Below are 27,284 nucleotides of genomic sequence, written 5' to 3'. Positions count from 1 at the left end.
ACTTTTTTTTAACGATAAAGCGCCTGAAAAACACCCCAATGTGAAAGGGGTCTTAAAAGGGAAGAGCTTGCTTTGTTTGGCTCACTGGTGAAACGGGTCTTAACGTGAGGAAAGAGGACAGTAAGCACTGGTGGAGAAATGCACCGGCACTTTATGTTCAGTTTTTCTAATACAATCACTTTGTCAAGCACGGCTGTAGAATAGCATTGTTAATGGACTATCTTTTGTGATTCTTTTGGATGTTTTGGAGCCATATGGACATTTGCATGAATGTTGTTATAATTTCACAGATTTTTTTTATTTTTTATTGATGTGATATGAAATTTTTGTTGCACATGCACTTTATATAGATCTTATTTTAGGTTGTCCTGCACTAGCTAGTTTTTTTGGTGCAAGCAGCAATTTTTATTTAGTTCTAAGTAATTATATTCACTTATTTTGATTAGCACTTTATTTTTTTAATAGAGGTTGCGTTGATTATGATTAGTTTAAAAAACGCACCAACAATGCAACCCGTTGAAATGTATGCAAGAACGCATCAATAACGCAGAATAGGGAAAAGCTCCTATAAGGGCTACTCCAGATAGTACCCTTGAGCAAAAAATTGTGAAGAGGACTATTACGGTACCTATATAATGTACTCACAGATAATATAATATTATATCGCATTTATTTAACATAAATTTAAGACAATACAGAAATATATATATGGAAAACAATACTCAGATTTTTTGCATAGATCTTCAATATAAAACACAGGGATTTATAACTTTACAGATGACCTCACAGATATGTGAGGGCTCATTGTTGTTGGATTAGACGTGTTCCTCGACCGGTTTCGCGGCTGTATGCAGCTTCCTCAAGAGGCGTCACCCATAACGTCTATAAAAGGACATACCGTACTTCTTACAATCATTTCATCAAAAATTAATTTTAAACCATACATATAATGTATTATTGTGCCTGGAGTATTTATATAGAACCTCGGTGACTCACCCAGAAGACCCTTTGTGGCAGCAGGCGGCACTATTTGAGACACCCTACAATCAGGTAACCCCCCTGGGGGCGGACACGGGGGGCCAGAGAACGGAGAAATAAAAACCAGCTATAACAGATAATAAAGCAGCAATTTAAAAAAAAAAAAAAATTCCTGTCCATAGGCAACTTAGTGCTTGAGATTTCCATTTAATTGATCGCTGCTTTATTATCTGTTATAGCTGGTTTTTATTTCTCCATTCTCTTGAGAAAGTGGCATACAGCCACGAAACCGGTCGAGGAACACGTCTAATCCCACAACAATGAGCCCTCACATATCTGTATGGTCATCTGTAAAGTTATAAATCCCTGTGTTTTATATTGAAGATCTATGCAAAAATCAGTGTTTTGTTTTCCATGTATATATTTCTGTATTGTCTTAAATTTATGTTAAATGTGATATAATTTTATATTATCTGTGAGTACATTATATAGGTACCGTAATAGTCCCCTTCACCATTTTTTGCTCAAGGGTACTATCTGGAGTAGCCCTTATATGAGTTTTTCCCTATTCTCTTTATACAATTATGGGATGATGGTACCTACCCCTATGTTTATTATCTCTAGAGGCGCTATCACTTTAAGCATCAATAACGCACCCTTGTTACCTTTTTTTTTGGTTTTTGCATCACATGACCTATGGAAAACGCACCATAAGCACAGTAAAATCCTGGCAAATTTGCATACATTTTCGGCGCCATTATCGGAAAAATGCCAAAAACAAAATTTTCTCCCAATATGTTTTGGTTGCCAAAATTTGCATTCACATGCTTTGTGTGCATTCCAGTGTAAAAAATGCAGCATACTGTTTTTTTTTCTTTTTTTTATGCACATAAATGCACTACAGTGATGTAATCTAGGCCATTCATTTTATTTTATTTTTTTTATTCATTTTTTTTTTTTTTAATATGCGCTTGTATTGAGTTTAAAAATGCGTTTGACTGCACTTGTTGTAAACAAGCCCCTAATGGACTATTCATTTTTCTTTAAATTGACAACCGTAGGAAAAAATAAAAGACTGTAGCGTTAGATGCCAGGTGTCCGTTGTATGCATGCTTGTAATTTGGCTCCTGGGATTGGTCCAGCCCCATTCTAGCATCCAATCGTGTTCCTGGATAGCGCAGACTTTTGTATCCTCCCAATAATCAGAAGTTCAGCTAACCTTGTCTAGTTGCTGATCTTTGCTGTGAACAACTTTTGAGCTTTGCGAAGATTAATCTCTTTTTTTTTTTCAGGCTGGTGTGTTTTTTATTTGCAAAAGGAAAGTCTCCAACAGACTTTTCCAGCCAACATTGCTCCCTCCTGGAGCAGCCGTCTTCTGAGATCACACCGAATGGCTCGGCATTAAAAAGGGAGCAGCGAGCGTTTGATGGAGGCAAATAATAAAATTCATCACTTGTGTCAGCACCTCCATGCAGACACATCTGGCTCCCTGTCAGTGTCCCATTAGATTCCTGAGGTTTTATGTGCCAAAAATAATATGCTCGGCAGTTCATAAAACCATGGCATTTGCAGCCTGATTACAAACACATTTGATTTTCTTTCCTTTCCTTTTTTTTGGACCCAGAAAATAAAGAAAATGACTTTTGAATTCTGTATATTTTTGCCTGCCCTGATTGATCGTTTTGTTCTCCATTTTTTTTTCCAGCGAATCCAGCAGTATTAGCAGCAGCGACGCCGGCTTGTTTACGAACGACGAGGGACGCCAAGGTACTGAAACATTTATACTGTGAAGTCTAATTGAAACGTGCTAATTAGTGGAACATTTTACGCCTTCTAATTAATACTGTCGGAGAAGACCAAACATTGCAGGATTTCCGCGCTGTGACAGGAGCATAATTCGTGGATCTAATGTGCTTATGTTAGACTTTTAATGATTCTTATTTGGGCAAATCATTGTGTACATAATATTACTGTACATATGATTATCTGTCACAGGCATTGAGCACTTTGATGTAATTAAAGCCTTGTCTATATGCAGTAAGGTGTAAGCCCTCGCATCTAAATGCGTTGGGAGAGAGATCTTTAATGGAAGGGTTTCTGGAGCAGAAGGATATATATATATATATATATATATATATATATATATATATATATAAGCCTGTTTAACCTCTACACGCCTGCCTTCTGTATCATGTGATCACTGTGATTGGATCTCACAGCAGTCACATGATGGGGAGCCTGTCCCTCTGGCTCCCAATCAGAAGCCTTGACCAAGAACTGTCAGTGACGGCTCGGTCCAGTGTGCTGGTAGTGCGCACTCGCAGTTTACAATCCTCAGGCCTTGTGTGGTGGCTTACAATCCTCGGACACGTGTGGTGGCTGGACGGTAAAGCCAAAATTTCTTGCAACACTGTATACACATTACATGTTGCTAAAGATGCTAAAGTGATACTAAACACACCTGTTTAATCTATATTATCCCATCTCTTTATATACATGGATGATGTCACTGTAATTATTTTAATAAAAAACAAAAAATAAGTACCTTTTTGCTTTCCACAGCATGTATTTTTTTTATTAATTTTTTTTCTTCTTTCTTACAAACACATCCATTCAATCCCTTTTGTCTTAAAAATATATTCATATTACACTACTTCCCATAACATTATATATCTTCAACTTACAATTACTTTAGGAAAAACGTTATTACTTGTTACACTTTAACTGTTTGTTTTATTATATATGATTTATTATTCTATTTAAAGCGGGAGTCCTGCAAAATAATTTTTTTTAAAAGTCAGCAGCTGCAAATACTGCATCTGCTGACTTTTAAAATAAGGACACTCACCTGCCCCAGGGTCCAGCGATGTCGGCACTCGAGGCCAAACCATCCCTCGGTCCTCGGATGCTGCCGCCACCATCTTCGGTATGGGAATCAGGAAATGAAGCCTTGCGCAATCAGAATGCTCCCTGCTGTCTCTGAGACCAGTGTGTGTCCCAGCAGACAGCACGGCAGGACGGGAAGAGGCATAGACTCCCGTGTGAGTCTTTGCCCGGAAGTGGGTGCAAATACCTGTCTTAGACAGGTATCTGCACCCTCCTCCACCCTGAAAGATGCCAAATGTGACACCGGTGAGGGGGAGTGTTCCGAAAAGCGGAGGTTCAATTTTTGTGTGAACCTCCGCTTTAAAATGTAGAGAGAGCTCCTCCTCCTAATCTGTATAAAATGCTTTAAAGGAACAGGATCCGTTTTTTTTTTGGGGGGTTAAAAACACTTTAAGCTTTGACAAAAAAAATCCTGGAAGGCGATTGGTTTATATGCAGAGCTGCACCAGATTTCACACTTTCCAGTTTTAGTAAATCAACCCCTTAGTGCACTAAAGAGATTTTGGCTGGAAAAGCTGGTAATAAAGGAATAGGCTGTGGTCCTGGAACTAAGTAAGCAGCTGGGTGGAGGGTGATTAGTATAATAGTACCAGTTCCGTCCAGTGATTGTGGATGCGTGTTTTGTAAATTACGGGATCGGAGAGAGTGGTCACTGCTCAAATATAGGCTTCATTTTGTGTTGCAGGTGATGATGAACAGAGTGATTGGTTCTATGAAGGCGAATCGGGAGGAGCCTGCGGCATCACTGGCGTTATACCATGGTGGGAGCAGGGGGACTCCACAGAGCTAAACAGGGAGCTCCCCGACCCAGTATTCGAGAGTATCCTGACCGGCTCCTTCCCTCTAATGTCACCATCTGCACAGAGAGGTAAGCGTTTCTGGCTTGTGTCCCCTAATATATTTTTTGTTTTAACATCTAACAAGTCAGATTGCAGTGTTTTTCCACAAATAAATTGGTTCTCCGACCAAACCACTAAAAATACATACACTGATCAGCCATAACATTATGACCGCTGACAGGTAAAGTAAATAACATTGATTATCTCATGACAATTGCCCCTGAAAGTGGGTGGGATATATTAGGCAGTGAACATGTCGTCCCTGAAGTTCATGTGCTGAAAAAATACTTAAGTGTAAATATTTGAGTGACTTTGACAAGGGCCTAATTGTAACGGCTACACGACTGGGTCAGAGCAACTCCAAAAATGCAGCTGTTGTTGGAAGTCTGCAGTGGTCAGTACCCAATAAAAGTGGGAAAGAAAACTGGCGACAGGGTCATGGGCAGCCAAGGCTTATTGATGCACAGGGAACGAAGACCAGCCTGTGTAGTGCAATCCAATAGAAGAGTTACTGCAGCTCAGATTGCTGAAAAAGTTAATGCTGATAGAAAGGTGTCAGAACACATTGCATATGGGGCTGCATAGCCACGGACTGGTCAGGGTGCCCATTCAAATCTGTGTCCACAGCCAAAGGGGCATACAATGGGCTGGTGAACTGGACCACAGAGCAATGGAAGCAAGTGACCTGGTCTGACGAATGACATTTTCTTATACATCATATGGATGGCTGGGTGTATGTGTGTTTCTTATCTGGGGATGAGTTGGCACCAGGATGTACTATGGGAAGAAGACAAGCCCTCTGAGGCAGTGTGATGCTTTGTCTAGTGGTGTCCATGCCTTGATGGGTCAGGGCTGTTTTAGTGGCAAAGAGGAACATACTCCATATTAGGTAGTCATAATGTTATGGTTGATCAGTATATATGCACATGTTTACCTGCTAAAAGATATCTATTCTTTGCAGCTTATGCTATCCTTATTCCATTAGCTACCTAAACATAGCTCCAAATGTCTGAAGCATGTTGGACTTGAAGTATTGTGTGGTGCAGTAGAACCTGATTCACTTAAAGTATATAACCTTCTTTTACATTGCAATGTAAGGAATTGTGAAAAGATGCCTTTTCTTTTCATTTTGTATTAGAGAAAAAAAACATTATTTTAATGAATGTGTAACTGCATGTACTGTATGTGCCACCATAAGAGAACTAGTCACAATCTTAAAATCTAAGGCTGGTTCGAATCTTTGGTTGGTTTCTGGTGAGATTTGAACCATTATTGGGCAGGCTGAATGTACCAAGTTGATTGCTCAACTTGGGTACTACTTGCCTGCCGGATTCGCTTGTGATTATCGGAAGCAGCTAGCGATAATCACTGTCTTCTAACGGCGGGGAGAAGGTAATGGCTTGGCAGGAGGGATTTCCCTGTCAACACTGTCTTTGTCTCTGTTGATGGGGGAATTGTGCGAATTCCAAAGAAATTCACACTGTCTATGAGACTTGACCAAACCCAGGAGAATAGATAATAGATCTATTTTAGGGGAGGGAGTGAGAGATTCATGGTAGATTTCAATATAAATCTGAAAGATCCTTCTCCAGAAGGGGCGACTACAACTATCTTCCCACCATATATGCAGGCATGTTCCTCTCATTCTGTGACAGCACCAGCATGTATCAGGAATATCCTATTAATGGAGACTGGGTCAGGATGGTCAAGGTAGTGCTGGTCGCTGTAGTGCCCTTGGTCACACAGACTCCCTGAAGATCTGACCAAGGGCACTACAGTGACCAGCACTACCTCGACCATCCTGACCATCCTGAAGAACTTCATGGAATGGACTAAGCCACTAACCATCGGCCAAAAAGTTAGATGCTGTGAACCCTGTACTACAGCCCCATGAGTCGTGCCTATGGACATACGGATGAAACACTGTATCTAAGATGTGCCTTTACACCACTAATCTAATGTGAGTGTTTTTAAACCGTTTTTAATAAATTTGAGTAACTTTATTGCTGCACTTAGAGGGCGCCGTCTCTTTCTCTATTTATTGGTCTGTCCTGCCTCATTTGAGGTCATGGTAGGCGGGACAGTCCGGCAGTCTCCTCTGCTCTCTCAGGTCAGTGTAAGCACGCCCCTGCGAAAAGTCACATGCTTTCAGTGAACCCGCCCACATTCACTACATTATTCCTTTTGTTTGATGGGAACTGTAGTTTGTAAACACTGTAGAGTGAGAGGGCAGGATCTGATGTGATCCCTGCAGTGCCACCTCCGGCAGAACCAACAGAATTTGGTCGTGACGTCATAAATATTGTATTAGACTTTTCTCCTACATTGTGAGTAATATATTTATAAACCTAACTGTTGCTTTATATAGGTAGGTGTATTTGTATGTGGATTTCTGTTGGTACCCCAGAGTCCTTCTTTAAAGAATCAGTAGACCTTTTGGTGTACTGATTAATATGTTTTTTTTTTGGGGGGTTTTTTTATACTAAGGAGCCTGCAAAGCTTTGCACCCTCGCTGGGGCAATTGAATCAATCTTTAAAGCGGGAGTCCGCCGGGAGTCCGCGTTTTTTTTTTTTTTAAAGCCAGCAGCTACAAATACTGCAGCTGCTGACTTTTAAAATAGTGACACTTACCTGTCCAGCGCGCCCGCGATGTCGGCACCCGAAGCCGATCTCTCGATCGTCTCTCGGGTGCTGCCGCCACCATCTTGGGTATGGGAATCAGGAAGTGGAGCCTTTCGGCTTCATTTCCCGTTTCCCTATTGCGCATGCGCAATAAGGATGGACCCGCTGCCTCTGGGATCTGTGTGCTTCCCAGCAGGCAGCCGGGGACTTTCGGAAAGGGGCGTAATCTACGCCCCTTTCTGCAGAGAGCTATCCCAGAAGTGGGTGCAGATACCTGTACTGTACAGGTACCTGCACCCCCCTCCCCCCTGAAAGGTGCCAATTGTGGCGCCGGAGGGGGGGAGGGTTCCGATGAGCGGAAAGGTCCGCTTTAAGGTTTTTTTTTGCCTTTTTATGGATTAATTATAGGTATAGGATTGTGTATATGAATGCTCCGTGTGTGTGTGTGTGTGTGTGTGTTTTTTTCTATTGGTTGATCTGAATGAATGGACTTGTGCCTTTTTTTCAGGCTATGTAATGTGACTCCTTATATATTTTTCTTTAGGTTTCCAGGCCAGACTAAGTCACCTACATGCAATGCAAGCCAGAAACCTTCGGAAGTCCTCAATAAACCCAAGCCCCCTGGTATGTGTGTGTGTGTTTTCAACCTTTTTTCTTTATTGTATTGCCATGTTTCATTCCCTTTGATGTATCTGTGATGTCCATCTGACTTATTGTTGCCCATAATATGGAAAAGACTGGTCAGCTCTTGAATGTAGGTTACACACTCCTGCCTGCCACCTTCTTTCAGTCTTGCTACTTCAAAAATAAGATTTCTGGATGGCAGAGGGGTACTGTGCACTTAGATTATTGGTTGTCTGCACAGTACAAGATTGCCTGGGCACAAGGTATATGTGAGTTCCACTTTGTGAGATATTAAGAGGTTCCATGAATCCGTTTGTAGTGTCTAACATGCTCTGATTATAAATCGCTGTTTATTGAAATCTTGCACCAGAATATCATCTCTATTTTAAAGCAGAACTTCAGTCATTTTTTTCAACTTTCTATCTATTAAATCTTCTGCCCTTGTTGTTTTATCTTTGGATAATAAAACATTTTTTTGTTATGCCAGTAAATACCTTATACAGCCCACTTCCTGTTTGATAAAAAGCCTAGGCTTATGACATCATGCACAGCTCTCTTTCACTCTTGTAAGAGTTTGCCAGGAGAGGAGGGGGGATGAGCCATAAGAGGGTCAATGAGAGCTGCAGAGCTGGAGGTGTGTCTGTGTAAATCCAGGAAGAGAACAGGCAGCAGCTTCAGCTGCCCACAGTTAAAATGGTTGCAGCTAGACTCAGCTGAGGGAGATTTCTGAAGCATATTTGGCAAGTACAGAATCACAGAATATATAAAATGATATGCAAAGTATTTGGAGGGAAGCTTCAGAATGGCAAAGATGTTTTTATTACAAATTAGGTAAGAAGATTGCAGTTCCTCTTTAATAATAAAGTATATGTCAGTCTTCGTATTGGTATATCTGAATCAAAAATGAAAAGCTGACAGCTTCAGAGCTTTATGCTTAGGATGTGAGATTGAGCAGCGTATCATGTCTCCAGTTGTACTCCGTTCATACAACAGGTGTGATTGTGCGTTTTTGTGCAGTTTTTCATGATTATGCGTGTCCCGTTTGAACAGTCTATTCATTTCAGCGAGCTGCGCTATGCGCAAAAATGAAGTGCATGAACTTTCTTTTTTTTAAAGTGGTTGTAAAGGCTGAAGGTATTTTTTTACCTTCATGCATTCTATTCATGAAGGTATAAAACTGTCAGTGTGCAGCTCCCCCCTCCGCCCCAACTAATACTTACCTAAGCCCGATCTCGATCCAGCGAAATGCAGAAGACCTGAGCCTCTGCTTGGTCTCTTACTCCTGATTGGCTGAGATGCAGCAGAAAGAGCTATTGGCTCCTGCTGCTGTCAGTTACAACCAGTGAGACGGGAGCGGGGCTGAGACATGCTTTGTGTCTTATGAATGCAGAGAGCCGGCTCAGGAGCGAGCATGCATAAGTGCCCCCACAGCGAGCAGCTTGCTATGGGGCACTCGGCAAGGGGGACGGGCCCAGAGTGCAGGCGGGGGACCCGAGAAGAGGAGGATTGGCGATACTCTGTGCAAAAGTATGACCTGTTTGTTATTTTTTATATATAAAAATGTTTTCTTTAGAATCACTTTTTAACTTTGTTCCATGCATTGTAGCACATGCAAAACCATGTATGTTAGCAAGGTGTATTGGGGTGTAATTAAGATTTAATGACACTTCCATGTGCCTGCAAAAGTAATGTTTTTTGTGCATTGCAGGAACACACATGATTTTGTACACATTCTCACAGTGCACAAATGTGAACCCAGCTTTAGACAACTTCACTGCTTCTATAGAAAACCCTATAATAAGGATGAATTGCTCCACATTAGCTGATAACTACATCGTTCAGTGGGAAGTTATTTACTTCCTGTTAGGAATATTAAAGCTTATCTAAACCCAGAAGCAAATGTTTTATATTTTGCAACTTGAAGTGGTTACAGAGGCAGAATGCATTACCTGCATTAAGGGGAAAAAGCTTCTGCGTTCAGCGCCCCTCCCCCAATCTCAGTCTAGCTCTGTGCACAAGAGCAGCATCTCTCCGCTCTCTCCTTCCTCACTGGACATGGAGGGAGCTCCTGCTGCTGTCAGTCAAAACCTGGTAGGAGAGAGCATGGGATGGGTCTGAGGCTCACTGTGTGTGTCAATAGACACAGAGCCCAGCTCTGGGTCAAGGCTGCACGAGTTCAAGTGGCTTGTTATGAGGACACTTGAAAGGGGAGAAGAGCCAGGAGTGCTGTTGGGGGACCCCAGAAGTGGAGGATCTGGGCTACTCTATGCAGTACCATTGTACAGAGCAGGTAAAGGTGCATTTGGCCCCTCTATACTCCCTCCATTCCCCCACCAACAACGGCAGTCAACGCTGCACCCTGTAGGAGAGAAGTTTGTTTAAAAAAAAAAACATGAGATTAAATTTTTGAGTACATAAATGTAGTTTGTTACACAATATTATGTTAAATATAAAGGTTGAACTGATGAAATGAATACCCAACATGTCAAACCTTAAAATTGCGTGTGCGTGTAAACCGGAAAATAATTTCAGTGACCTGTATTTTTTTTTCATCTGCAATGCTTTTAAAAGCAGTTATGCAGGAGCTCTGGCGTTAACATTGTGGATCTCACTCCAGCGTGTACGGTGATGTGCGACATGTGTAGAGTAATTGCTGTCTTCGTACGTGGGCGTGTGTTGTTGTGTGTGTCTGGTCCAAATTTGTCTCCTTAACTTTTCTAAATGTATTTATTTTTGGTTATTTTTACATTACTTTTTTGCAATCACATACTGGACTACTAACCCCCTATGTGATGGAATATATGTGATAGATGCTCTCTATGAGACAGCTGGGGTCTATTAGACCCTGGATGTGGCCTCTGTACTCCACTGCAGCTGACTGAACACACATCACGTTCCATCAGCCACTTTCCTGGACGCTGATCCCGGAGAATGACAGCGCCGGTCCAGGAAGTGACGTCATACATGTCACTTCCTGATCAGTGCACAGGAGGAAGGCTCAGTGGACGGATGTCTGTTGAGCTTCTGCCGCCCTTCCCGGTGAAACCCACCTGGTGCCTGCAGGTGAAACAGCAGAGCACAGTAAACATGACAATGGAGCGACACATTGCGGTGGTTGTGGAAGTGATCGGCGGCTTCACAGTCGCTTGTATCACTTTCACTTTGAAAGCCGAGTTGGCTTTACAAAAGTACACACACTTCTGGCTGGGAGTGTGTTAAAAATCATGTCTGCAGCATGGTTAAAAATCTGAATCCGCAGCAAATTTTTCTCACCCCCCCCTTCCTATTCTGGCACCCTGAGGTAGCTACCTAAGCAGCCTTATGCTGGCCCTGGATGTAGGAGAGGTTACAGGTTTGGGTCTGGTCAGTGGACTGCACTATGCAATAGAAATAATATATACAGTATCTCACAAAAGTGAGTACCCCCGTCACATGAAAAGATGTAATAAAATTATTTACAAAAATGTCAGGGGTGTCCTCGCTTTTGTGAGATACCGTGTGTGTGTGTGTATAATATATATATATATATATATATATATATATATAATCTATTGATCACAACAAGTATCAATCCTGTTGCAAGGTAAAAAAATGCTAAACAGGAGCAGTGAGATGCATCATGAAAGAGATTTATTACAAGGTTACAGCCTGAGCCCTAAACTCATTCTTTGGCTGCACTTGTGACTGCAGTAATCCTGACCCTGATCACTTCTTCATTTTGTGTCTGTTTTTGGTGAAAATCTGTCCTATCTGTGAACTTTGCGAACTGTTGCACTTGGCTGCCCAGGAATATAGTTGCACAAGTCAGTAAACCAGTCGCAGAGACTTTGCTGAAAGAGATGTAGCCTGATTTATGACTAATTGTGTTCCTAATTTACTTGATAAATGTCCCCCAATGCATGTAATATCCAAAATAGAGAACCCCCCCTCCCCCCAATAAACTCCCCTTTGTAACTGCTGCCACAGAAGTGTGAAAGGAGGAGCTCCATTGTAGGGACTCTCCTGCAGAATCTATGATGATAAATATGATTACCAGTAAAATAATATGAAGCTCTACCTATGTGAGAGGTATGTTAGGAGGATGTGTTTATCTGTATTGTTAGCAGAGGTTCCTTCCTTGATATGTTGGGTTATTTCAAGGCTTCCTCTGGGGCAAAAATGTTGAGAAGAGCCGATCTAAAACATTAAATGATTCATTATTTCTGATTGCTCTGTAATAAGGATCTGTATAATATCGTATATGAAAGATTACATCCATAATACATGGCTCCATTAGCCATAAGCTCCATTCACAAAGCTAACACACCAGGATGTTTTCCAAGGATTGCCAGTTGTTTTCTGCTGAGCCATCCAGTGAAATTTGAAAATAAAAACCATTATATGTCTAAAAATAGAAAGTCTAAAAATGGATCGCCTTCTCCTTGTGTTAAATCCGAGTGAAATTATCCTCTGAAGAAATCCATTCTTTTCACTAGTTTTATAAACTCCTATTTCCTATAAATTAGATCTTTATTTTTTTTTATTTTTATTTATTTATTTATTTTTGTTTAACAGAGATTTTTCAGTTCACACCACTGACACATTATTATAGAACAGATTTTTTTTTTTTTTTTTTTTTTTTTTATGCAACAGTTTGCGCAAAGTCTTACAAAATAAAAAGGAGACAGAGTTGCAATGCAATTGAGGATAAGAGGGTTACACAAAAGGATTGTTGTTTTCTAAAAAAATCTACCGTTAATTGCAGCTCAGATTTGATGAGGGCAGTCTAAAAATAGAGAGTTTTATCTTTGTGTGAATTGAGGGTCATCAATGACCTGTTAAAGACATTCTGGCCACTAGATGAAGGGCTTGTGTCCATGGGATTTTGTTTGTTTCAAGTGTTATGCATTCCCCTCTAAGTCTGTTGTAATACAAAACATGCTTAACGGCTCATTCATACTTGTGAGAATAAAAAAAGGCAAGTAAAAACTCATATTGAAGCGCTTAGCATTTTAGCTGCATTTTTATGGGTGTTTTTAAACTCATATTGCATTTAGCTGCCTTTTTTTCCCTGTGAATTTTCTGACTTTTTTTTTTTGGCATTTTCTTTTCACAAAAAAAAAAAAAATACAATACAATTTTGATTAGTGGACATAAACATAACATAACTTACAAAATCCCTGCTAAATCTGAAAGATAAAGCTGCATTGAGTAATAAATAAAGCTGTATATGTGAGTGAGGTCTTGGGGCTCATTCACATGGGTGCTGTGGCCTAATGGCAGCATTGCCATAATTCACAGAATGCCTTGAATTTTTTTTACAATGAATACAAGGTGATCTCTGATTGGAAAGGAAGATTGTCAAAAAAAATACAAGGCGTTCTGTAAATGTATGCATGGGGCAGTTTCTCAACACAGGGTATAGCAAGTTATAGGTGTCAGTGTGATGTGGTACATACAGGGGGTATAACAGGTTATAGGTGTCGGTGTGATGTGGTATATACAGGGGGTATAACAGGTTATAGGTGTCGGTGTGATGTGGTATATACAGGGGGTATAACAGGTTATAGGTGTCGGTGTGATGCGATATATACCGGGGGTATAACAGGTCATATATGTCGGTGTGATGTGGTACATACCGGGGGTATAACAGGTTATATGTGTTGGTGTGATGTGGTACATACCGGGGGTATAACAGGTTATATGTGTCGGTGTGATGTGGTACATACAGGGGGTATAACAGGTTATAGGTGTCGATGTGATGTGGTACATACAGGGGGTATAACAGGTTATAGGTGTCGTGTGATGTGGTACATACAGGGGGTATAACAGTTTATAGGTGTCGGTGTGCCCTGTGATGTGGACTGTCACCTCTCTGTTCAGGTGCTTTTGGCCATCCAATTTTCCTAAAGTCATCTTCATGTGTTGAAGTACCAGGAACTCCAGTAAGCAGCATCTACAGAGCACCTGCCTAGGGCAACAGTTTGATTTTGGAATATTCCATAAAGTGATTGATTGAAAAAGGGACAAAATAAATCATTCAACCGCTTTCAAGAGCTACAACTTCCCTACATTAGAGGATCTGCCACACATTGGCTTCTGTTGCCACGTACAACTTTTCAGTTTTTAAATGCTGATATCGTTTCAGGTGCATATATGGTGGATCTGGGATAATCTCAGCAGTTTTTCCATGCTGCTCTGTATTGGTTCCTGTGAATCGAGTTATTCAGGTTAAAGGGGTTGTAAACCCCCTCAAGGTTTTTCACCGTACTGCATTCTATGCTTTAAGGTGAAAAACCTCCTGTGATACAGCCTCCCCAGAGCCCCCCATGGGGAAGAGCACACCAGCTCCAGCCGTTGTCTCGGGCCCTGATTGGATAGCTTTCACTGGCTCTTGCTGCTGTCAATCAAATCCAATGGGCGAGGCCGAGTCCTGCTGTCTTTGTCAATGGACGCAGCAGCAAGACACTGGAGCAGAGATCGGCTCTCCAACAGGGCACTTGAGAAGAGGAGTAGCCAGTGCCCCGTGACGGCATCCTGTAGATGACGAAATGCGTAGGGAGGGGGAGCGACGTCCTGACGTCACCGCTACGCGCTTGGTCCCGGAAGCTACGGGCTGTTTGCGAGACCGGCCAGCTCGCTACATGCTGTAATTTGAACGTCTTAGCCCTTGTACACACGGTCGGAGATCTGGGATAATCTCAGCAGTTTTTCCATGCTGCTCTGTATTGGTTCCTGTGAATCGAGTTATTCAAGTTAAAGGGGTTGTAAACCCTCTCAAGGTTTTTCACCGTACTGCATTCTATGCTTTAAGGTGAAAAACCTCCTGTGATACAGCCTCCCCAGAGCCCCCCATGGGGAAGAGCACACCAGCTCCAGCCGTTGTCTCGGGCTTCCGACAACCAAATCCGTCGGATTTTGTCAGTCGGATTTTGTCCGACGGATCTTGTCCGAAACTGTTGCATACACACGGTCGGACAAAGTTGTCGGAAAATCCGATCTTTCAGAACGTGATGACGTAATTTAGTTACGATGGGACTACGTTCACGCTAGTAGCCAATAGCTTTGATGTAGGAATTTGATCTGAGCATGCGTGGCACTTTGTCCGATCGGAATTCTCTACACATGATCGGAGTATGTCCGATCGGAGCATTTTGGCCGAAAATATTTCCGGCAAGTTGGAAAATTTGGTCCGACGGATATTCCGACGGAAACAGTCCGATGCATACCACACACAGTCGGAATATCCGACAAAACGCTCCGATCGGACACATTCCGTCGGAATCTCCGATCGTGTGTACAAGGGCTTATTGTAAGTGTCCATTTGTCCATTTTTTGGATATAATAAATTTAAAAAGGTTTTCATGCTATGTGAGTTTTACTTGTCTTTTGGGTTACCCGCAATATATCTGACTACCGTGGATCACTCCTGAGTTGGGGAATACCCTTTGGTACCAGTCTGTAAAAGCTGTGACGCTGTCCAGTCTGTGGCTGAGGAGTTGCGGGTTCCGCCCTTACTACCTTGGGCTGGGTTTATAGCCAGTTGCGCTGTGTGGTCCCCTGTAATAAGGGACCACTGAGGTCTGGTAAGCTGCAGTGTGTTCATGTGGTGGAGGTCTTTCACATATCAGTGTGTATGGAAGTCACCTTTATATTGAATCACGGACATTGAAAGACTCGCATATATATTTATATCTTTATTTTTTTATTTTTTTATTTTATTTTTATTTTTGAACTTATGAAGACATTTTTGATTATATATCACTATTATCAATAACTATTGTAGTTACTTCATATTATGTCACTGTATTTATTTGATAACACCGCAGTTTTGCTTGTTTGGCTTAGTATATAGGTTTTTTATCACAAGGTAATTTTATGAGTAACACATATAGCCAGTTTTTTGGCAACAAACATTGTGTGGTCACTACTTAGCGCAGCTCCTTTTCTTTGCATCAATCTATATTACCTGATGACACAAACTGGCAAAAAAGGCTTTTTCCTGTCCTTCGAGACAGAGAAGGTGTTTGGCAGAGTGGCATGGGACTATATGAAGACAGTTCCACAGGCCATGGGATTGGGACCTTGCATGTTAAGCTTTATCCTTTTTTTGTACTCCAACCCAACGGCCAAAGTAAGGGTCAATAACACTCTGTCAGATGCCTTCCCCATCCGCAATGGTACAAGACAGGGATTCCCTCTATCCCCTATCCTTTTTATTCTCACACTGGAACCCTTCCTAGAAAAAATAACTCAACCAGGACATCAAGGGTATCCAAACTTCTAATAAGGAATACAAATACGCAGATTTTGCGGACAAATTATTGTTTCTTACAGAACCCCTACCACCATACCTATCCTATTATCCGAATTCCAATGCTTTCAATCATTGTCCAACCTCAATATTCATTTTTTCTAAATCATACACCCTCAACAGATCACTCTCACAAGAAATAAGAACTCAATGCATAGACAACTTCCCATTTCTTTGGAAAATATTACATATTTAGGCATTCAAATCCCTTCCAAACTCTCTGACCTATATACAAAAAAATCACTTACCTCTTCTAAACAATCTCACTACTGAACTCAAAAATTGGAACAAACCTATATTCTCGTGATTTGGTAGAGCAACAATCTTAAAGATGAATGCTCTACCAAGACTGCTATATATACTACAAATCTGATTCATTTCCCAAAAACCTTCTTCAGGGCACATAAAAGCATATGTTCCAGATTTCACTGGGGCGATCAGAGGCCTAGAATCAGCCTTAAGCAACTCACCCGGCCAAAACAATTACGGGGGATTTGTGTCCCTGACATCACAACTATTTCACGGCCATACACCTTTCCACAATAGTCGACAGGAATGTTCATTCCCCACACAAAGATTAGGCCCCCCTAGAAGCATCTCTCACCCCCTTCCTTGCTAAACAGACTTTACCCTTCCAGTCCAGATAAATGCTGGAGATACCTCAATGACAAGGGAACTCTTTTACATATCAGGTGGGCCTGCACCCTATTACAAACTTTTTGGAAGGAAGTATGCCGAATCACCTCCCAAGTAACCTCTTATAAACTAGACCTATACCCGGCCAATTTCTCCTTCATCATTCACCCCGATCACATGTCACATACCACAAATCCCTGACAATGCATATGATCAATGCATCAAAAAATGTATCCCTATACAATGGGGCTCCTCCCAAGTACCCACAATCAAAGAATGGTTTCACAGAATAAGTAAAACCACTGGGATGGAAGAGTTAATTCACATCTCACGAGACACACCTTCAAAATTCAGTACAAAATGGGCATGCTGGATACAATTTCAGACTACACCTGCATATCCCAGAGCTCTCAAATTACTACCATAAGGTAATGGGGATTATCTTGACAAACCTTATTTAATCCCATAAATAAGAGAGAGATGGAGGAGGGAGAGGAGGAAACAAATTTGAAACGGTAAATGGAACGGCGGGATAAAAACCGAAAACAGTACACAAATCTCAACCCACTCTCCTGATTACCCCCCGACCCCGGAACTTGTCCAGTCCCAAGAGACACTAAACCTAGGAATAGAAACCCCCCACTCTCCTTCAAAACTCGAGAAGAAGAGTCAGAGATTGTTGTTTTGTTTTTTGTTTTTTTTCCTTCCCTCATCCCGTTCATCCCTTTTCTCTCCCCCCTTTCCCCTTCCCACCTCTCTCTTTTTTTTTTTTCCTTCTCCCTCTCTCCTCCCCCTCTCCTTTCTCTTCCATCCCCATACCTCTGTCACCCCCCCCCTCCTCTCCTTCTACCCTTACCCCTCCCTCCCCCATCACCTCCCCCCATACATTATCTCGGCCCCAATCCTTCATACCCTCACAAACCCCCCCCCCCCCCCCCCCCCCCCCCCACACACACACACACACACACACACACACACACACACACACACACACACACACATTCTCCTCGTGACTACACCTCACTTCCCTTATTTCCCTGCTTAATTAAACTAGGTCCACTACTGGATTTGAGATCCAATGTACCATTCCCCATGGACAAACATGACCCATACCAACCAAGCCCAAAAGAAACCTATTTAACTATCCTTAATAAGTTCTCTTCTCTTGATAGACAACCTGAGGACCAGAATGGAAGTAAAGCATTATATAGGTCCTATCACTAGACAGAGCTTAACAAAGCAAGTTGGACCGCTCTGCAGGGATTAAGAGACAAATGTAGCGTACACACGATCAGACTATCTGGCGGACGTGTGTGGGCTCGGACTGACTTTTTCTTTCCAAAAGTCCGGCGGACTTAGAAGTTTTGACTCAAAATTGACCGCCGAACTTGGTAGTCCAGTGGACAATCCGGCCGTCTGTGAGCTAGTCCGCCAGACTTTTGAAATGAACAGACTTGCCCACACACGGAGAAAAGTCCATTCATTTTGAATGCGGCTCCAGGTAGACGAGACTAGCAAAGGAGGTCAATGTCGCCACCCCCATCGGCAAGATTAACACCTCGCTGGCCCCTGGTATGGACTCAAAGGGGAAGCCCTACGCCGAAAAAAACAGCGCTGGGGTCCCCCCCAAAGTCCATATCAGACCCTTATCCGAGCATGCAGCCCGGCCGGTCAGAAAAGGGCGTAGGAACAAGCGAGCGCCCCCCCCTCCTGAGCCATACCAGGCCACTTGCCCTCAACATGGGGGGGCCCTTTGGGGAAGGGGGGCCACAGGGCCCCCCCACCCCCAAAGCACCTTGTCCCCATGTTGATGAGGACAAGGGCCTCTTCCCGACAACCCTGGCCGTTGGTTGTGTGGGTGGCGGGCAGGGGGCTTATCGGAATCCAAGAGCCCCCTTTAATAAGGGGGGCCCCCAGATACCGGTCCCCCACCCATTCACCTGGTGAAAAAAAGTGTAAAGAAAAAAACACAACACATATTTTTAAAATAATTTATTGGACAGCTCCGGTGGTCTTCCGTTTTGGGGGTTCTTCTCGCCGGACTTCTCCACTATCTTCTGCTCTTTTGCTAGCTCTTTTAGTCTAGTTCCGTCTACCTGGAGCCGCATTCAAAATTAACGGACTTTTCTCCGTGTGGGGCCAAGTCCATTCATTTCAAAAGTCCAGCGGACTCCCGCCATAGTCCGGTGGTTTGTCCGGTCGTGTGTGGGCAGGTCCGCTCGTTTGGAAAGTCCGGCGGACCTCCGCTGCAATGTCCGGCGGTTTGTCCGCCGGACAGTCTGATCGTGTGTACGCGCCATAAGAGACCCTGTGACGGCATGAAAAGGTTTCTGTTGCAATGTCAGTATTTGCCTCTTTACTACAGTTTTGTTGTTCTGACACCTGTTCATATACAAATGATATTTTTCTGTACATGTTTTCTTTTATAATAAAATTTCTTGACAAAAAAGAATATGCTTTGATCTAAACCATTCCATTGTAGCTCTGGCTGTGTGTGTAGGGTTGTTGTCCTCCTGGAAGGTGAACCATCCACCCCAGTTTCAAGTCTTTTGCAGACTCTAAAAGGTTTTCTTCTAAAATTTCCCTGTATTTGACTCCATCCATCATGTCATCGACTCTGACCAGCTTCCCTGTCCCTGCTGAAGAAAAGCATCCCCACAACATGATGGTGTGTTTAGGGTGATGTGCAGTTAGTTTTCTGCCACACATAGCTTTTTGCTTTTAGACCAGAAAGTAAAATTTTGGTCTCATCTGACCAGAGCACCTTCTTCCACATGTTTGCTGTGTCCCCCGCATGGCTTCCCTCAAACTGCAAACAGGACTTCTTATGGCTTTCTTTCAACGGTGGCTTTCTTCCTTACAAATCTGGCCTTTATGGAAGAGTGTTGAGTGCATGACTAATAGTTGTCCTGTGGACAGATTCTCCCACCTGAGCTGTGGATCTCTGCAGCTCCTCCGGAGTTACCATGGGCCTCTTGGCTGCTTCTCTTACTAATGCTTTCCTTGCCTGGCCTGTCAGTTTAGGTAGACGGTAATGTCTTGGTAGGTTATGTATATTATATAATATAATTTTTTTTTTTTTCATGTATACACAAATGTTTTGCCTTTCATTTCTATTTTAAACTTAATGGGTTGTCTTACAAGGTGGGGGGATACTTTAACCACCTCAATACAGTACAGTTACACCCCCTTCCTGACCGGACCAATGTTCAGCTTTCAGCACTCTCACAGTTTGAATGACAATTACTCAGTCATGCAACACTGCACCCATATGAAACTTGCGTCCTTTTTTTCACAAAAATAGAGCTTTCTTTTAGTGGTATTTAATCACTAGTGAGTTTTTTATTTTTTGTGCTATAAATAAAAAAAAAAAACGTAAATCTTGTGAAAAAAAAGCCTTTTTCTTTGTTTGTCATAACATTTTGCTAATTAGTCATTTTTCTTCAGAAATTTTGGCCAAAATCTATACTGCTACATATCTTTGGTAAAAATAACCCACATTCGTGTATATTATTTGGTCTTTGTGAAAGTTATAGAGTCTACAAACTATGGTGCCAATCACTGAAAATTGATCACATCTGATCAGGCCTTCAGTACATCAGGTGTATCTCATTTCTTGAGACACTAAGGCCCCTTGCACACGGGGTGGATCAGTAATGATCTGCTCGCTCAGCGGGGATCGCTCCGTTGACCCCGCTGAGCCGGCGACGGACAGGGTGGTCTCCGCACACTGTGCAGGGACCGCCCTGTCAGCTCTCCGCTCTCCTCTATGGGGATCGGATGAGCACGGACCGTCTGTCCGTGTTCATCCGATCCGCTATGCAGACGGATAGAAAAATAGGATTTCCCTCCGTCTGCAGAATCGGACAGAAGCGGAGGCGGACAATAGCGGGTGTCTGCGGATGTTCATCCGCAGACACCCGCTATCCCATAGGGATGCACGTATGTCCGTATTTCATCCGCAAACGGATGGATGAAATACGGACATACTGCCCGCATGTGTGAAAGGGGCCTAACAAGTCAGGAAAATACAAACACCCCCCAAATGACCCCTTTTTAGAAAGTAGACATTCCAAGGTAGAAAGTAGCATGGTGAGTTTTTTTAAGTTGGCATTTTTCCCCACAGTTCTTTGCAAAATGAAGATTTTTTTTTTTTTACAAAATTGTCATATCAGGTTATTTCTCACACATATGCATACAACAAATTACACCCCAAAATACATTCTGCTACTCTTCCCGAGTATGGCGATACCACATGTGTGAGACTTTTACACAGCCTGGCTACATACAGAGCACCAACATTGAAGTGGCACCTTCAGGCATTCTGCAAGCAAAAATGACACATCTCATTTCACAAACACCTATTGCACTTTTGAAGGCCCTGAAGCACCAGGACAATGGAATTGCCCACAAAATGACCCCATTTTGGAAAGCTAACACCCCAGTGTATAATCTATGAGGCAGAATGAGTCTTTTGAACGGTTCATTTTTTCCAGAAGTTTTTGGAAAATGTGGAAAAAAATGAAAAGGCATTTTTTTTTTACACAAAGTTGTCAATTTATAAGATATTTCTAACACATAGCATGTATATAGCAAAAATTATACCCCAAAACACATTCTGCTACTCCTCCCAAGTATGGCGATACCACATGTGTAGGACTTTTACACAGTCTATTCACATACAGAGGCCGAACATTGAAGTAGTACCTTCAAGCGTTCTAGGAGCATAAATGACACATCTCATTTCATTCCTACCCATCACGCTTTTGAAGGTCCAGGAGCACCAGGACAATGGAATTACCCACAAATTGACCCCATTTTGGAAAGCAAACACCCCAACGTATATTCTATGAGGCATGGGCTGCAAATAGATACTCGGGTACTCTGATGGGCTGCAGATGGGTACTCAAGTACTCTGATGGGCTGGTGACAGGTACTTGAGTATTCCTGATGGCCTGGTGACAGATACTCGGGTACTCTGATGCCCTGGGGGCAGGTACTCGGGTACTCTGATGCCCTGGTGACAGGTACTCGGGTACTCTGATGCCCTGGTGACAGGTACTCGGGTACTCTGATGCCCTGGTGACAGGTACTCGGGTACTCTGATGCCCTGGTGACAGGTACTCGGGTACTCTGATGCCCTGGTGACAGGTACTCGGGTACTCTGATGCCCTGGTGACAGGTACTCGGGTACTCTGATGCCCTGGTGACAGGTACTCGGGTACTCTGATGCCCTGGTGACTGGTACTCTGATGGCCTGGTGACACGTTCTCTGATGGCCTGGTGACTGGTATTCGGGTACTCTGAAGGGCGGTGATAGGTACTCAGGTACTCATATGGACTGTGACAGGTACTCGGGTACTTAGAGGAACTCTGACAGTTACTCAGGTACTCATATGGAATGTGACAGGTACTCAGATGGACTGACAGGTACTCAGGTACTCAGATGAACTTTGACAGGTATTCAGGTACTCCTATGGACATTGACAGGTACTCAGATGAACTATGACAGGTACTCGGGTACTCAGATGGACTGTGACAGGTACTCGGGTACTCTGATGGGCTGTGACAGGTACTCGGGTACTCTGATGGGCTGTGACAGGTACTCGGGTACTCTGATGGGCTGTGACAGGTACTCGGGTACTCTGATGGGCTGTGACAGGTACTCGGGTACTCTGATGGGCTGTGACAGGTACTCGGGTACTCTGATGGGCTGTGACAGGTCCACGGGTACTCGGATGGACTGTGACAGGTACTCTGATGGACTGTGAGTGACAGGTACTATGATGGGTGGTGACAGGTCCTCTTTATTGGGGGGGGGCGCAATCAGTGTGATTTGTGTGTACACTGTAAGTGGGAAAGAGATGTTACCGCAATCGCCTCCTCACACACGATCGGTGTGCGAGGAGGAGAACTTGGTAACATCTCGTTACGGCGGTTTGTTTACATTTAGTGATCGGCTGTGAAACGATCACAGCCAATCACATGGGTAAACAGCCGGCCAATGGCTGTTTACCAGCGTCGGTGATGAGCAGTGTTCCTGGGAACACGCCGCCACCGACGCGCAGCGAGCTCGCGATCGCATGCACAGTGGGGGTGTAACCATCTGTGCCGATCACAGCCAATCACATGGTAAACAGCCATACCCAATGGCTGTTCACCCCCCTCGGTGGCAAGCGGTGTCTCGGTGACACACCGCCACTGAAGGAACAGGGATGCGCGCGCACGATCACACGCATTCTCTGTTTAAATGGGAGGCCGTCATATGACAGCCTCCCGCCAACAAGAGCCGCGCCGCCTGGCCGTCATTTGAGAGCCGGCGGTTGGCAAGCAGTTAAATAATAAATAAATAGAAGAAGAATTGGGCTCTAAGCATATGTAGAGTGTCCAAAATCACCTATTTTTACAGCACCAGACCTCATGTGTAGACTGTAAGGTAGATTTTGAAAATGTTTAAAGAAGAAATAAGAGAAAACTGTAGTTACTTTTTGCCCCCCCTTCTGCCACAAAATGAAGTCTGGTTGTCATTGGTTACTGCAGTGTGGACATACCATTGCTGTCTGAGCTGAATAAGGCACTGGTATTTCCAGGAATTGTGACAAGGCTGTTGACATTACTTAGTGCAATCATTTATATCTAGCAGTATCGGGAATCTCTTTAGAATTATGTATTTCCATAGATTGTAACCATGCATCTCTGTATATATCCTGCTGCTGGCTTTAGTTTGGCAACATTTCACCACTTGCTGGAAGTTAATCTATCAGCTGAAATAGCCCCTATAAAACAGCAGAATGAGATTGCAATAAGCCTGGAAAATGGGCTACAAATCCTGACAATGATCAAGCAAGCAGTCAAGCAAAAATAAAAATAGATGCATCAGGAGCCCACGTTCATCCTTCTGCGCTGAATTATAGTCACCTGGTCAAAGTTCAGAGGCCAATGTGTTAAGCCGTATTAAAATGGAAGTCCCGTGACATGCTCCCTGCCTTCCACCGAAATGAAGAATATCTTTTAATACTCCCAGCTTGTCAGCTGCTTCCTATATATTCCTTTATATGTCAGCATAGGAGACACACGGCAGTAAGTGGCCGTACAGAAAACCAACTCGGGGGTCATGAATAAATACTTTGAGGGATATTATAGCTCATTATAGCGGGTACACAATTGAATGTTGTCATAAAAAGAAAAAAATTTAAGCTAAGCTTTTTCTCGGTTTTTATTTGGTGTATTTTTAAATAATAGAAGGGAAGCTTAAACCAGATCTTCACCTATTAAAATAAGTCCCCTTCTCCCTTTTATCTAATTGGAGAACAATTCCTGATTGTATTACCTGTTTTTGTGTTCCAGCCCAGCACATCCTGCTTTCTCGCCTGACCGAGAATGATGTATGGACACTAGCATATTATTATATACACCGATCAGCCATAACATTATGACCACCCACCTAATATTGAGTATGTACACCCTTTTGCTAAAACAGCTCTGACCCATTGAGGCATGGACACCAAAGTAACATCCACATGAATGGCGGGACCCAAGGTTTCCCAGCAGAACATTGCCCAAAGCATCACACTGCCTCAGCTAACTAACATCCTGGTGCCATCTCTTCCCCAGGTAAGTGACGCACACGCACCCGGCTATCCACATGAAAACGTGATCCATCAGACCAGGCCACCTTCTTCCATTGCTCCATAGTCTAGTTCTGTTCATGTGACCATTGTAGAAGCTTTTGGCTGTGGACAACAGGTCACCATGGGCTTCACAGCCCTCATACACAACAAAGTGTGATGCCCATTTTTTCTGCTTTCACCACATTCATAGACAACTGTGCAACTTCATGGACATCATGTTCACTTGCTGCCTAATATATCCCACCAATTTTCAGATACCATAATAATGAGATATTCCCTTTGCCTGTCAGTGGTCATAACGTTATGGCTGATTTGTGCATACATAAAAGTGTGTTTCTGTTTACTATGCAAGAAATGCAATATTGAAGATGTATCAATGTACAATCAGACAGTGAATTGAATAGTCCATAAAGTTTAATATGGAAATAAGTCCAATGAAAGCATATAGTGGAATGAAGGTGTATCTAATTTTTCTCAAGATAATGATATATCCCACCGGGTGGAAAACCATGTGAAATGTTAAGGAATTGCACCATACACAAGTGCCCTCCACCATAATCAAGCTTCTTACCAGATGGTTGTGATCCCCAATTACAGAGATCCAACTCACATGAGATATAATGGACCCCTCCGGGTGTCTCTAAATGGAATCAGTATGTTCCACTGGGTTCAACATATGATATTCCTCAATACCAATGCCATGACTTCGGATCCAACTCAGACAGCCATCATGAAAAGGAACATAGGCTGTATATAGTGTGAATACTCCTAGTACACGTTTTGTTAAAAACAACAGAAGGTACTCGCATGATTCAGGATCATAAAAAGCATGAAGCCTTACCGACAGCCCGCATCAGTGGGCGTGTGTAATGCTTTACGTCTATCTATTAAGTTCTTGTGGTAAAACCAAGGAAGCTTAGACTTCTAAAGTGTATCAATGCTTTACTAAACAGGGAAAAATCTGTACATACAAACTGTAGGATGAAAAATACAACACAACTTCTAGCTTACACAATATATACCTACACATATAAGCATGTACAATTTGTACACATTAAGTAAACTAAACAATTACTCAACTTTAATGGTCAAGATGTCCTCCATGGTCCTTTGCTCAGTCCAACTCACAAAGTTCTCCAGCTTCTGGAAGCCATGTTTCCTCTTTGTCCTTCCAAAAACAACTCTGTTGTCCGAACACAAGTTTCTTTCAAACCCTCTCCATGTCCCTCCCACCCATTTCCTGCACACACCAACTACCTCTACTCAGCTCCAAAACCTTTCCATCTGGTTTATTTAAATATCAATGGAGGGGGAAGGGCCTCTGTAAACATATGGTGTTACTAAATCTAACTCTATATTAGTGCAATAAAGTCATTATACAAATGGCCATAGCAACACAACGTGAAAGACATCAAACATTCGTGGCCCCGCCCAACTAGTTTCACTTCACATCGCGTCATCAGAGGAACTAACTTATTATTCCCAACACACACATTCCTGTAGAAATGGCTGTGTATGTAGATGGGTGCTGAAGCGACTAGCAGCTGGAACCAAAGACAATCCATAAAAGAATATCACCAGCACACCACAGATGACGTGATGTCACATGCCTGAAGAAGGGGGTCTTGTGAGGCTCTGACATGTTTCTGCTGTAACGATGTGATCGCTGATTAAAGCTTTGGACCCATTTTGGAGATTCATGGTGTGCTGGTGACATTCTTTCACTCTGATGTAGGGACAACCCGCTGCCTCCTGGGATGTCCATTTTACACATCCCAGTGGCAAGTGTTTTGCTCAATGGCGCCGTGAGATATGCTCATGTTCAGACCTGATGTCAGATAATTGGAAACCTTGCGATGTAGGAGTGCAGAACCTTATTGAAATGCATAATAAGGCAATGAGTGGTTTATGGTCCTAGAGGCTGCTCACCTGAAACTGTGGGGTCTTGCTGAACCCCCAGAGGAGTTTATTGAAGTTTTAAAAGGATGGTAGCGCCACACCAGCTTGTATAGACCTTTTGAGAGACTTTTTTTTTTTGTAAAGGTCAATGCATTTTGGGGGCTCAGCACTTCCTCTTCATCCAGACTAAAAACTAGACAAAGGAGAAAATATAAAGATTTGGAAACTGGCAAAGTCCCTCAGAATGTCTGTGCACATGTGGGTATCCCCGCTCATGGGTACACATGTCCTAGCTCTCTACACGGTCCCAGAAACAGTGGCGTGTGTATGCATGTACTGAAATCCCCCCGTGAGCTCACAGATCAGGTCTGACCTGTCTGAGAGCTGTGGCACATCTTCACACGTATAGGTTATTTAAAGATGGCGGCATGGGAAAGGAGTGGCAAGAAGGGGAAATTGCAGGGCGGAAAGAAGCCCTGTTGCCACATCATCATTTTACAATAATCTTTCCCAAAGATTATATGAACTGTTAACACAGTTTATACATGTTATTTACCTGTAAAACTCTGAGCCAGCTGACGGTCCGCACTAGACAGAGACCCATGGATTGTGGGATATGTAGTTTCTTTACAGGAAATGTTAGTTCTCATGCTACAGACAGGCGTCATGCATTAACCTGTGCAGTGCCATGCTGCATGCCTCATGTTTTAACACAGGAATGTGAAGATTTACTATAGACTGTGCCTACAGGGCAACAAGTGATACAATGAAACTACAAAGTAGCATGATCAGTACATATCTTATGCAAGTGAAAAACACAGTTGTAGGTCAGAAGGTTTATAACGCAGCTAAAAAATGTTGATGGTTTAATGTACA

At 42.9% G+C, this 27,284-nt stretch overlaps 1 protein-coding gene across 2 annotated transcripts in view; it reads left to right on the top strand.

Annotated features, from left to right (window-relative positions):
- The window catches only part of GPATCH2 (G-patch domain containing 2), a 219,140-nt gene that overhangs the window by 23,232 nt on the left and 168,624 nt on the right, over window positions 1–27,284 (top strand). For both annotated transcript variants that reach the window (XM_077485776.1, XM_077485777.1), the window contains exons 3-5: window positions 2,684–2,745; window positions 4,550–4,732; window positions 7,870–7,949. In XM_077485776.1, the coding sequence (XP_077341902.1) occupies window positions 2,684–2,745; window positions 4,550–4,732; window positions 7,870–7,949 (325 nt within the window). The remainder of the gene's footprint in view (window positions 1–2,683; window positions 2,746–4,549; window positions 4,733–7,869; window positions 7,950–27,284) is intronic.

The sequence above is a fragment of the Lithobates pipiens genome, unplaced genomic scaffold (genome assembly GCF_037356315.1).
Source record: "Lithobates pipiens isolate NorthernLeopardFrog02 unplaced genomic scaffold, aLitPip1_a1.2 Scaffold_18, whole genome shotgun sequence".
Lineage (NCBI taxonomy): Eukaryota > Metazoa > Chordata > Amphibia > Anura > Ranidae > Lithobates > Lithobates pipiens.
Note: the sequence above shows the minus strand (reverse complement) of the source record. Positions and strands in the feature narration are given on the sequence as shown.